Below are 13,774 nucleotides of genomic sequence, written 5' to 3'. Positions count from 1 at the left end.
CATCTCCCATGATCATGGATTGGTAGGATTAGCATAGTAAAATTGCACATCCTACCAAAAGCAATCGGCAGATGCATTGCAATTCCCATCCAAATTCCAAGACATTTCTTGAAATTTAAATTCTTAAATTGAAAAGCAACTCTCAATTTCATATGGAAAACAAAAAACCCAGGATAGCTAATACAATCCTGTATAATACATAATCTTTTAGATGCATCACTATCTCTGATTGCAAGCTATATTACGGAGCAACAGTATTTCAAACCACAGGGTATTGGCATAAAATCAGACAAGTTGATCAATGAAATAGAATCAAAGACACAGTAATAAACCCACACATATATCGACACTTGTACACTATAAAAATAAAAATAGAAAACATCTCCATCAAATAGTTCTGGTCTAACAGGATATCTGTAGGTAAGAATATTTAAGACCTCACATCTAACATCCTGCAAAAAAGTTGAGTCCAAGTGGATCAAAGACAATACCTTAAAATTAAATAAAAAAGAAGAAAAAGTAGGGAACAGCTTTGAAAATATTTTTACAATAGACAACTTTCTGAACTGAACACCAGTGGCTTAGGCACTAAGGTCATTAATAAATGGGACTCATGGAACTAAAAACAGAATGGGAAAAGATATTCACCAACACTACCTCTGACAAAGGACTAATGTGCAAAATATATAAAGAACTCAAGGAATTCAGACATTGACAAATCAAGCAATCCAATTTAAAAATTAGATACAAAGCTAAACAGAGAATTCTAAGCAGAGGAATCTCTAATAACCAAAACGCACTTAAAACAAAGTTCAACATTTTTGTACACCACAGAAATGCAAATCAATATAGATCTGAGACTCCATCTTTCACACTGCAAAATGGTAAGGTCAAAAACTCAAGGAACAGCACATGCTGGTGAGGATGGGAAGCAAGGGGAGCACATCTCCATTAATGGAGTGAGTCAAACTTGTATAACCACTTTGGAAATCAATTTGGCAATTTCTAGGAAAATTGAGAATATGTTTAACTCAAGACCCAGCTATATAATTCCTGAACATATACCCAAAATATTTCCCACAATACAACAGGGATGCTTGTTCACTCTATATTCATAATATCCTGCAGTTAGAAACAACCTAGATGTTTCTCAACTAAAAAATGGATAAAGAAAATACAGTACATATACACAATGGAATAATATTCTACTATTAAAAACAAAAGCATCCTGAATTTTTCAGGCATATGGATGGATCTTGAGAATATCATCCTGAGTCAGTTAATGAAGAAACCAAAAGAAATGTATTGTATGCAATCACTTATAATTAGAAATGAGCCACAAAGTTCAAGATAACCTTGATGCAATTTACAGATAGAAAGAAACTGGGTAATAATGAGGAAATCAATGAGGATGAGTGAATCTCACTCAAAAGGGGAAACAAAATAGTCTTCAGTGGTGAATGGAGAGAGGGAATTGGTTGAGAAAGGTGGTGAGAAGTGGTATGAAAATGTCAATCAGGTGTAGGGTGGCAGGTGCCAAGAGAGGACTAGAAGTGAGAAAGGAAATCAGTGGGGAGCATGTCTCCTGCTGGCAGGAGAGCTGGGACAGGGGAGGCTCTTGGGAGTCTATGGGAGTCATACTTGCTGAGAATCATAGGAGTTCAGATTATGGAGACTGAATTAGCCACCTCCTGTAGCCAGGTGGATTGCCACTGGAGGGAAGGGAACATCAACCCATCCACAAAACTATTTACCCCCAAAAATGTACTGCATACAAGATGCATAGAGATAATTAATGATAATACAGAGATTGAGGGAATGGCCAAACAATGATTTGCCCAACTTGAGACCCATCCTATTGGAAGAGAGCCAACCTCTGACACTATTAATGATATTCTGCTCTGCTTGCAGACAGGAACCTGCCATAATTGTCTCTGGGGAAACGTCATCTAGCATCTGATAGAAATAGAGGCAGAGATCTACAGCCAAACAACATGCCGAGCTATGCAGAGCTGGGGGAGTCTTGTGGATGAGTGTGAATACTGAGTGTGCTCGATGGGTCAAGGACATAACAAGACCTACAAAGTCAACTAATCTGAGCTATGGGGGTTCATAGAGACTTAACAACAAATCAAAGTGTTTTCAGGGGCTTATCCTATGTGCTATGCACATTTATAGCAGATGTGCAGCTTGATTTCTAGTGAGTATTCAAACAATTGGAGCCAGAATGACAGACACTTGTTGCTTCATTAGTTTCATGGCAGATGTTCTAGGGATTATCTATCTTAAGGATCCTATGATTTTTGTACACACATCACATGAAGTGTAGTTCTTTTTTAAATATCGTAGAGAAACAAAATACTTATTAGACACAGATAAATGAAAACATGTGGAATGTATCTATGATCATGCTATTGCAGAGCAAAGTAATAGTTGGACTTATTGAAGAGATCATCTCTAACTGATATTTGAATCCTAAACGAATTTTATTTTTTAAAAATCAAGGTTTTAGAAATCTCATTCATGAATTCAGTATATCTTTATCATGTCAAGTCCTTGCCTCCTTCCCTCTAAGTCCTCTTGAGTCTGTGGAATCAGAGAGCAATTGTATTGGATTGGCTATGCTTTCACTGTTAACAAGGATTCCTAAGGACAGCCTGAATGTTGTGAAGCATGAAAAATTTTATAATTCTGATTAGAATACATGTATCAGTTAGTGAGTTCTACACTTTGATTTTAATAACTTGACTTTCATTCCTTTTCTGTGAAATAAATGTGACCTTATTTAAGTAAACTTTAACATCACTTGCTAGATTAACATATATTGTTGGTGATATATTTAATTGGGGCAACCCAACTTTGTTGATATATATTCTATTCAGTGAACAAAAGATGAATAGGCTTTTTAGATTCTGATATTTTTTAAATGAATGTTTTTATTTTTTTAAAGACAACCATCATAGCCACACATGCATCTGACATGTATAAAATTAAAAACAACTCCTCAGCAATGAACTATTCTGGAGTATCTCTAAGGCAAACATGGTAAATGTGCACTTAGCAATCTTTCCCAGTTATGAGGCACTTAAATAATCTGAGTTGATATAAAATGTACTTTGAATCATAATCTATGCAGTAGGAAAGGTTAAACATTGCCAAAAATTTGCTATTTTTGTCACTTGATTTTAAGAATGAAAGATGTTCCCAGCTGGGAAATTCTTCCTTCATCTCTTCTGCAGGAGAAACCTAAAAATCAAAATGATAATCAGTTACATGTTAATTACATTTGTAGTGTTCCTTTCTCCTTATTTCTTCTGTGTCTAATCAGAGAAATACATTCAGAAATGTGCTGCATCCATAAAAGTTACGTTTTTATTTATCTAAGTCAAGAGACTGAAGCAGTTAGAATTTTAGAATGTGTGGTGAAGACTGGTGCATTTCTTCTAACATGTAATTATTTGCAGAGGAAGTATGCCATTTCAAAGAGGAGAAAATGTAGAAAATTTCTGTTGATTCTTGGCCAATGGAAGATTGCATATCAGTTACTCATTCAGGAAATTCTTATATGTCCTTTCATATATATTTTACTCAAGCTGATACACACATCTATTGTGTGTATCACCAACCTCCATGAGGTATATGTATAAAAAGCCCACAAGTAATTTGGATCAGATGGCAATTTATCATGTAGACCAAATGGATGACTAATATTGAAGGAAAAGAGCTCTTTTCATTCAACCAGGAAAGGTGTCTATTACCTGACTAAGAGGAATATCTGTGCTACATTCTGATCTCTAGGGTGGAAAGAGATCAGAAGGATGTAAAATGTTTGGAGATGCAGTGGCTATCAGACTTTCTAATGCTGTGACCCTGTAATATAGTTCTTCATGCTGTGGTGAACCCCAACCAAAAAAAATATTTCATTCCTACTTAATAACCCTAAATTTGCTAATTTAAGTAATTGTAATGTAAATATGTGATACACAGGATATCAATTTTACAACTCCTATGAAAGGATCATATCTGTTTCACTCTGGAAAGATGAGATATTTCAGAATTGTTTTATTGTTGTTATTGTGAATTTTTACAACGCACCTATTTTGAGAGTGAAAATAACTAATGAGAAGTGCTCACCTTGGAGAATATCCACTTTAGGTCACCCAGGATTTGTCTATTGTTCTCTTCGATCTCCTTCGTTTTTGAGAGGATAGTATCAGGAACATCTTGCATGGCACTCAGTTCGATCACTAGATGGTACAGAGGGCTGATCCAAGAACCCACAAAATTGATCAAAGCTTTTAAATATGGTGCTATCTGTGAGACACAATTGAAATATTGCAGTAAATAACTTCAGTTTAGCAGGTTTGATACCTTTAATGTTCATGTAAAGAAGCTGAACTGAAACATGTATTTATTATTTGTATACACACACACACACACACACACATATATGTGTGTGTGTGTGTGTGTGTGTGTGTGTGTGTGTGTTTGGAAGTATAACATTTAAATCACTGGTATATTGTCTAAAAACTAAAAAAAATTATGGGCTTGTCAATTTCTGAGATTAGGTCATCATATTTTGTTCTCCTTATGCAATTCTAACAGCTTCCTTTCCAGTGAGCTTTTTATTGTTATAAATTTGTCAACCTTCTTTTGCTATTATTCAATAGGGATCAATAAAGTTTGATTCATGATAGATAGAGGCAGGGGTGAATGGTTAAAATCATTTTCAATAAGGGATTTATGTACACAATGTATAGGGCAAGAACTATATCACATCCTAAAATAGAATGATATGTAGGCCTTCTCATCATGAATGTGGGGATTGATGCCTCCTAAGGAACATAACCTATTATTTCACAGGACTTCTCTGCTCATCAGGTTTTCAGTTAAGGCATAGAGAATAACAGAGGGATGAAGAGATAGGAGAAAAAGAAATAGAACCAGGATAGATTTGAAAATCAAGAAGGGCGATAGTGTTCAGTCACATAGAATGTTATCATGCAGAACCCATTAGCAATATATAATAAATACAGCCATGTTGTTATCACTGAAGGAGGAAAGAGTATATATCCATGGAGCATAAATTTGCCTCAAAGAGTACAAAAAATAGTCAATAAAATTTGAGCACTAGTTGTTCTGAAAATACCATTCTCTACATGCATTTGCTACACCGTTTCAGGTATTTGATTTTATTTATAATTTATCCATACTGTAATGGGATTATTTTCTATTATTTATCTTCATTTTTTATGCATGCATGATTACTGTATCTATCATAATGCCTGTAATAACTGACAATACCACAAAACCAATATATTGTTTCAGGAGTTCTGTAGAAAACTTATGAAGAAAACTCACTTCAATATTTATTTGTGCAGTTCCTGTATTGGGGAGTTTTGTGAGACTTGAATGACAGTAAGTTCCAGCTCTGACAACAGTCGGATCCTGCCTAATCATTTGAGAATTCTACAAATACAACAAAAAACAGCGTTCAGAAATCATAAATAACATCATGACCACAATATCAATGCATTTTAATGGATTTGTAAAATTTAACATTAGTAATTCTTAAAATACAGATATTAAAGAATTAATAAAGTGTTCTGTAGTTTTATCTATACATTGTACCTGCCATTTCATTTTTTTCATTAACTTTTGAACATTTTACTCCTTCTTCTCATACTCACGTTTCTTCTTCACTTTCAAAAGTTACAGTAAGGGTGGAAGATACTTAAAGAATTAAATTTATGAAAAACTAAGAGATTTAATTATCACCATTGTTTAGCATTTCAGCATAAATCCATAGCACATATTTATTAATTTTCCTATTTTTTGTCAATAACTACTGACATTTCCTTAACCAGACAATAGAATTATAAATTTCTTAATTTAACACTAAAGAATATAGTTGGGCAAGTTTATAATAGATTGAGAATGAAATTGTCCCACAAAAATAAAATATTTCACAGTCAATTCTATGTAAGCTCAACATCCACAAATTATAAAATATATAACTTAATGTCATCTATTGAATTAGCCATTGCATGATTAATAAATTACTTAATTTACTTAAATATATACTTTAGAGTATTTTTATTTCAAAAATTTCATGAAATGTTAATGAATAATTGTGAAGGTTAAGAAGTCAATTAAGAACAGGAAATAAAATGCTGTACAATGCTTTCTCTTCTAAAGCAAGATCATTGGCATTGGGAAGCAGCTGGAAGAAAGTGAGGTACTTACAAGAGACAAAAATTTTCCAGATGAGAACTTGTTGTAGTACTGAGTCATGTTAAGGGGAGAAAAATAACATCTAATCAACAAAAATATGACAACATATTTATTCCAAACAGAGACACATTCTTTTTATGCCCATCATATTGACAGTTCGCCTACTTGTATAGTTTCTTTTTTTTTCTGTCCTTGAGATATGACAATTACCAAAAGGGGAAGGAATTCACTTTACACTGTTATTCATGCTCTGATATTGGACAAAACCTTATTACTGAAAATCTTTAAACCACAATTCCTAGTATTCATGAGCTTCTTGAAAGGCTAGATTCTCTCTCTCTCCCTCTTTCTCTCTCTCTCTCCTTCCCTCCCTTCCTTCCTTCCTTCTTTTCTTTGGTTCCTCCTTTCTTGCCTCTTCACATGGTTTACGTTATCTCTGCTCCAAACATATAGTTCCCTGTAATGCATGTCTTTTACAGTGTGTACCTTCAGTGTGCTAATTGAACATGGCCAATGGCATTTCATGATCCTGAATGCAAAACAGGAAATGAGAGTTTTTCCCCCAAGCACATTTTTAAAAAGTTTCTACCATAGTTATTTTTTAATTTTATTAAAGTAGATAAAATATATTAACATCACTAGATGCTACAAAATTTCATGACACTGTTCAATTGGCTCTGTCTTTGTTTCAGTAGTTGGGACATCTTTCACCTATGAAGGTATATTTTCTGATATTTGAATAATGATGTTTAGTGTCTCAGGTTCAAGTGCAATTGAAGTGTTAGTATGGAGAATGAGGAACTTACAAGCTCTACGTATAATTGGTCAGCAAAATTATGTAGGTTTTCAGCTTTCTGGATTGCACTGTTAAATGTTTCCACAAGTGGGTTCCAGCAGCCACCCTCTTCTGCGAGACATGCAGGAATTGATGCAACTTTCTCCCACAGCAGCAAGTTTGACAGCATCAGCAGCAGGAATGTGCCTGCTACATAGAAACAAAGCACACTTAGAGATGGCATATTGATCTGAGTTCTCCTAGGCACATGAAAGTTGTAATTGGCCAAAGATTTTATTAGTTTTTATTATTTTATTTGTTTATTTGTTTTTTGAAAAAATTTACTACATGAATTTATATTGGATATCTGGAATAGAATATAAAGTCGCTCTAAGCACTTAGGCAAGTAGCTGAATTTTTCTGAATAATAGTTTGCAGAGCAGATGATTTTATGTTCTTTGTATTATTTAAGAAGTGCTTCTGAATTTTACAAATATGTGAAATTAAAATTAGTTATGCACTTGTATTTTAAGGCATGTTTTAGACAGTTTAATATCTATAAAATATAAGCTCATTTTCAGTTACCCAACTCTTGAACAATATGCAGTTTTTAATCATCATGTCTGATGTTAATATTTTTGGATGCTTATGGCACAAGGAGAGCATAGTTTACCTCATTTCCTGCTCTATATATTTGCCAATAAATACAACCACAATGATTACTAACAAGAAAATGAAGAGATCTTGTCCAATATATGATATCAACTTAGAACTGCTAACATGATAACTGTGTCAGAGAATTTTTTTATCAAAAACTGAATTCTTTTTAGGGTTGATCTGCCTAATAATTTTTCAGCAGATTAGCCTCCCTTAATATAATCTGAACATATTCAGGTTGGAGAAGGCTTACATGTTCAAATTGTTTTTCTAATGGTTTTTTATTGGCTAATGTAGAAGTGAGAACACCAACCATCAGTACTTTTTACTCACAATCACAATTCTGTTTCTTCTGCCTTGAGATAAGATTAATTCAATCCACCAATTTTACACTCTCAATATTTTCCAATTTCCAAAACTAAAACATTGTTGAGTTGAGATTTATTATTCACTGTTCTGGAATGTGTCCTATGCATTGAAAGCTACTTAATAATTCCCATCAGTTCTACTCATTAGACACCAAGAATACTTTTCTTCTTCTTCTCTTTCCTCAAGTGAGAAGACAAAACAAACACAGCAAGACAATTGTAACATGACTCAAGTTAAAGGGTGATGAAATCTATTAATCCAATTGTCTCCTGTATGCTTGTACAGTTTTTTTCAAGAAAAACAATTTTAAGATTAATATAAAGTTTATGCAGAAATCTACTTTTGGTAATCTATGAACAAATACCTCTTCACTTCAGATAGAACATCAAAGATTCCAAAGAAATAATTCCATTATAATAAACTCATAGAACCACTGAAATGAGTACATTTACAAAGAGAGGCACAAGGGGCAGCAGGATTTACTTACAGGAGTGAGGTTGACTCAATTGCAGCTCCATCACTGAGGAGTTCCTAAGCAGGATGATTTCTGTGTCAGGAGATCTGCTTCACTTGAGTTGTACATTTGGTTAGTTCCCTGTTCCTATATATTCTAGTAGATAACCCCAAGGGCATATACAGCTATGTGACAGCATGAAGTCACATACAGATATATTCATTCATGAACTATGTCTTTCTATCTTCAGGGAATGTTACGTGTTTTATTACGACATACTTATATGTGTCTGGATGGTTTCTTTCTGTGTTCCTACATGTTGATTCTTGTGCAAATTATTTTTGAAAACTTTGAAGCCATTCTCAGCTGCTTGATTGAAGATGTTCATATCAAACATTGAGAAAGTCATTGTTCATGATGACTTCCCCTTCCTTAGAATTATAAATTCTTTGTTTCATCTTTTTCCTAATCTTTATGAACAGGGAAAGATTTGCCATTGAATATTTCACAACCATACCACAGCATTAGTAAATTATACATAGTGATATGAATCTTTGCCAATAATCACTGGACACTCTGACAAATGTTTCTCTGTGAACTAAGCTGACAATTATAATAATCTGCATACTTAAGTTAGGTATTTAGAAGTCAGTTTAAAATAAATGAGATGTATTTAACCCAAAACTCCTTTAACTTCTCTCTAGGTAATGTAACCTCTCAAAACTTACTGGGCATTCTTTTAAAATAACAAATATAGGTTGTTTTCTTGCAATTGCTGTCAATCACGTCAGAAGATAGTTAACTGCACCATTAACAACTGTACCATGATTGTCCTAATGGGTATATTTTCATGCAATTACTGCTAGTATTAACACTTGTGATAAATTACCACTGGTGAAAATTCTTTAAAAGTCAATGCCATAGTGGCCTTCCAGACTCCGGTATCTAGTCAACATTGAGGAATCTTCTAACACAGTGCTGACAAAATATCCTCATATCATTGAAAGAGAACACTTGCTGCTTTAAAAAATGTAAGTTAGGTATAATATTCATACTAAAGGAAATATATCAACAAGAATGTCATGAGGGATTTCAGAAGCCTAGCTCTAGAATATCTCTTGAGAAGATAACGTTGATCTGCAGATCACCCACATCTCAGAGATTAAATTCAATAAACATATGGTTCTCAGGATCCTCTTTGCTACATGTGTACTGTAACAGATTCTTTTCATTTCCTTTTTAAATTATTATTTATTCTAAATAATAATTTAACCTATTTCCATTCACCCCATACTCTGGGGCATCTAGATTCTATAGGTTTAGGTGGATTCTCTCCTACTCAGTCCAAACAAGGCCTTCCTCTTCTACTGTTTCATATGGTCTGTGAGTTGTATCATAGGTATTCTGGAACTAATCCATTGGTGCCATAGGATTTTGGCACTAATCACTTATCAATGAATATATGCCTAGTATGTCTTTTTGGGAATGGTTTACCTCTCAGTGGTTAAGAGCACAGTGTGCTCTTCCAGAAGTCCTGAGTTCAATTCTAAACAAGCTCATGGTCACTTACAACCATTAGTAATGTGCTCTAATGTCCTCTCCAGGTGCATTTGAAGACTGAGAAAATATAATTACATATACAGTCTAGACTGTCGCAGATACTTAAGAGCTGAATTCAGTATCATTTTAGTTTCTTTGCCAAGTGAGTAAATGGGTAGAGGTTGGATTATGAAATGGAAGCTTAACAGAAGTTCAGGATTTTGCAGACCTACTGTTACCTACGTCAAGACACTATAAATTGACTTGATGATTCTGCAACCACATGGACATTAGTCACAGATTAGCAAAGGTATTAGACATCATGAACAAGCCTTGAGGCTATATGAGGTGTTTAGCCCAAAGCATGAGACTGTGTAGAGGATCACTAGTTCTTTTGCATGCTAATAATATAAAGAGAGCACTCTGGACCGTTTAGGTTGCTTCACTTCAGACTGACATATGAATAGTATGAGGTACCATCTTTTTAAAGGCGAAGAAGGAGTGGGGCCCATTCAGATCTGCCAAATCTGTTGTCCCTCCAGAAGTCTTCCAATTTTAGGCAGTCTCTTGCTTGCTCTTATACTCTCTAGTTGTTTATCTGTCAACAGTGTTTTAGGAAAAGACTCTACTTGGTTAGTAATCTCCTCCTCCCAGACTCTCCTATTCTCAACAACACACATTCAAACAATTTTCAAAACCTGATAGAGAACAAAATAAACCTCATATTCAGCCTATATCTCATCTGCACATCCACCCCCAAAATTCCTATCTACATCAGAGAATTTTATTCTGAATACTCTGTGAGGGAGAGTTAAGTGCCTGTCCCTAGGGCAAACTGTATGATTTTTATATTCCTTGATCCATCTCCTCATTATTGTAGTTGTTTTTTGTACTAGTGATTTTGAATAGCTAAGAATTCTCATTTTCTTTTCTAATTGATGAAAAGAGTTCCTTAAAGATTCCTTTAAGATTTCCTCAGGTCCTCTGTGATGTCCAGGCAGAAAGGCAATGTTAGTCAATCTGTTGATTTTAAAAGATGACTGTCCCTTTAAGACATCACTTTCCTGAAGCAAGGAAATCAATGGAAATCCCAGTCTCATCTTCTACCCCATGGAGAACTGTTATTCAGATTACAGCCTTTCTGCTGCTCCTAACTACCACAACTTTGATCTGGTCAACATTTCTGTTGGAGATCCTAAATTGGTCACAGTGCAAATATTGCCACATTTGTATTCCCATGAGTCCATTTCTCATACATCTTTTTTTTGTGTGTTTAGTTATGTATTGTATAAGCAGTTTACAATTGATATTCAAGTTATTTTACAGTCACTTTTTTTTCTATAGAACCCCTTCTACTTCAAGTGTAATTTTATGCTGACTCATGATTTGTGAGAAGATAATATACAAACAGTGTAGTCACAGTTTTGGAGGTCAAACTGTCATCTATTCTAAAAAATAGTGAATGTGTTTTTCAGAAATGTAGGAGTTGAGATCTAAAACTACCTAATAAAAGCCAAAGGACTTATTCTTAAAATGCATACTTCTTCTACTCAACTCTTATTCAAAATGAAGATTCTTTCATCAAAGTTGCATGACAGTAATGCTCAGTGGAATGATGGATTCTTTTATCACCATTATATCTTTTGAAAGCCCCCTCTGTGTTTGGAATTCTTATTTCATTTCCTATAATTGAATATTACTTTTCTGCTATGAATTTCGATTCTAGATTTGGTAAACAATCCAATGTCCTTTTACAAACATATTTACTTGTGCCAGTGCTCCTTCTTTAGTGCTGTCCACCCTCCCATACACAGGTATACCATTTACCCTAACATTAAAATAACACAAATAAATTATTTTTAGTTGCATGTAATCTTTTCTCAAAGACGCTAAAAACTAAATTTGCGTTATTTTTTACTGAGGCTGCCTAACTCATTTATACAGATTATATACATTTTAAAGTGGAAAATCAAAGTGATTATTTTGATGAATATAAAGAACATTATTTTATAATTATTATTATTATTTTATGATTAGTTAAATGAAATATAAAGAATATTGTATAAAAAAGTGATTTTTCTCATAAGAGGGCTAGTTGATTACTTCTTGTCCTTCTAAACTCTGTCAGCGGCCTTCCAGGTGATGATGTCTTTTCTGTTTGATTTTTTTTAAATTTTCTCAGGAATCAAGTTTACTGGCTCTCAGTAGGTATGTACTGAGGGAGCCTGATGCATTTAAACTACATGATAATATTGACAGTTGCAAATGACCAAATTCATTTTCACTCAATGATACACATGTACAAACAAGTCAAGTTACCCACTAATATATTTGCTTTGATTTTTAGGTTATTTTAGAATATTTTTAAGAGTACAATGGAAACAAAAGGCATTCATGAATATAATTTTCTGAATTGTACATGACGCTTAGCCCCTAGACTCTAGCAAAGCAATCCATTTCTTGGCATGTACATCTGAAGAACAGTGATGCCATGTTGTCTTTACTAACAATATCAATGGAACTCGCTATGGCGTTTTGATCCTCCATTGTATGTTTGCTAAGAGGATCATAAGTGAATTCCATTTCTAATTTAATATAATTGAAAAGTTGGTGTCTGCCATTTAGTGATAATGAACAGGAAAATAAGAAAGGATCTGAATAAGCCTCATAAAGAAAAATGTATACTGGAGACCAGCAAAGGAAGAGAATCCTCGCGGCCATATTCGCTGCCTGCCAGAGCAGAAGAGCTTCACTAGGTACTGTATCACCCTGAGCTTTAGATCTCTGGGGGTGCAAACCTACAGGGGTCTGCCTGCGCTCAGGAACTGAGCTCATAAGCGGTTCTTCTGCCAGACCTCTGGGCATGGGGCCTGTGTACTGACTGGAGACCAGCAAAGGGAGAGAATCCCTGCTGCCATATTCACTGCCGGCTGGGTTAGAAGAGCTTCACTAGGTACTGTATCACCCCAAAGCTTTAGATCTCTGAAGGTGCAAACCACCACTGGTCTGCCTGCACTCAGGAACTGAGCTCATAGGAGGTTCATCTGCCAGACCTCCTAGTGTGGGGCCTGTGTCCTGCCTGGAGATCAGCACAGGGAGAGAATCCCCACGGCTATATTCGCTGCCTGCCAGAGCAGAAGAGCTTCATTACATACTGTATCACCCTGAGCTTTAGATCTCTGGGGGTGCAAACCGCCAGGGGTCTGCCTGCACTCAGGAACTGAGCACATCGGAAGTTCTTCTGCCTGACCTCTGGTCATGGGGCCTGTGTCCTACCTAGAGCCCAGCACAGGGAGAGAATCCCCGTGACCATATTCGCTGCCTGCCGGAGCAGAAGAGCTTCATTAGGTACTGTATCACCTTGCAATTATAAATAGGGCTGCTATGAACATAGTGGAACATGTATCCTTATTACATGCTGGGGAATCTTCTGGGTATATGCCCAGGAGTGGTATAGCAGGATCTTCTGGAAGTAAGGTACCAAGTTTTCTGAGGAAATGCCAGACTGATTTCCAGAGTGGTTGTACCAATTTGCAACCCCACCAGCAGTAGAGGAGTGTTCCTCTTTTTCCACATCCTTACCAACATCTGCTGTCTCCTGAATTTTTAAACTTAGCCATTCGGACTGGTGTAAGGTGAAATCTCAGGGTTGTTTTGATTTGCATTTCCCTAATGACTAATGAAGTTGAGCATTTTTTAAGATGCTTCTCCACCATCCGAAGTTCTTCAGGTGAAAATTCTTGTTT

The 13,774-nt window shown here is 35.1% G+C and overlaps 1 protein-coding gene across 3 annotated transcripts; it reads right to left on the bottom strand.

Moving 5' to 3' along the window:
• Positions 1-3,057: 3,057 nt before the first annotated feature.
• LOC127664887 (prolactin-8A6-like) lies at positions 3,058-8,553 on the bottom strand. 3 transcript variants are annotated; one of them, XM_052157134.1, is made up of 6 exons: positions 8,523-8,553; positions 7,041-7,219; positions 6,247-6,285; positions 5,358-5,469; positions 4,135-4,310; positions 3,058-3,246 (listed from the first exon to the last, which is right to left on the bottom strand). In XM_052157134.1, exons 1-6 carry the CDS (start codon positions 8,551-8,553, stop codon positions 3,058-3,060), a joined length of 726 nt encoding a protein of 241 aa, XP_052013094.1. The 3 variants fall into 3 exon arrangements, with proteins under 3 accessions (XP_052013094.1, XP_052013093.1, XP_052013095.1); XM_052157133.1 differs by having other exon boundaries at positions 4,135-4,314; positions 5,362-5,469; XM_052157135.1 differs by lacking the exon at positions 5,358-5,469 and having other exon boundaries at positions 4,135-4,314.
• Between the last annotated feature and the right edge of the window lie 5,221 nt (positions 8,554-13,774).

This window comes from Apodemus sylvaticus, chromosome 14 (assembly GCF_947179515.1).
Source record: "Apodemus sylvaticus chromosome 14, mApoSyl1.1, whole genome shotgun sequence".
NCBI classification, from domain to species: Eukaryota; Metazoa; Chordata; class Mammalia; order Rodentia; family Muridae; genus Apodemus; species Apodemus sylvaticus.
This window is presented reverse-complemented; position numbering and strand designations above follow the sequence as displayed.

Excerpts from the sequence above, each read along its gene's own strand:
- LOC127664887 (XM_052157134.1), bottom strand. The coding sequence starts at position 8,553 with ATGGAGCTGCAATTGAGTCAACCTCACTCCT. Across the intron at positions 6,286-7,040 it reads ACCAATTATACGTAGAGCTT|TACTACAACAAGTTCTCATC; the intron begins GTAAGTTCCTCA and ends AACATGACTCAG. Across the intron at positions 5,470-6,246 it reads CTGGAAAATTTTTGTCTCTT|AATTCTCAAATGATTAGGCA; the intron begins GTAAGTACCTCA and ends TTGTATTTGTAG.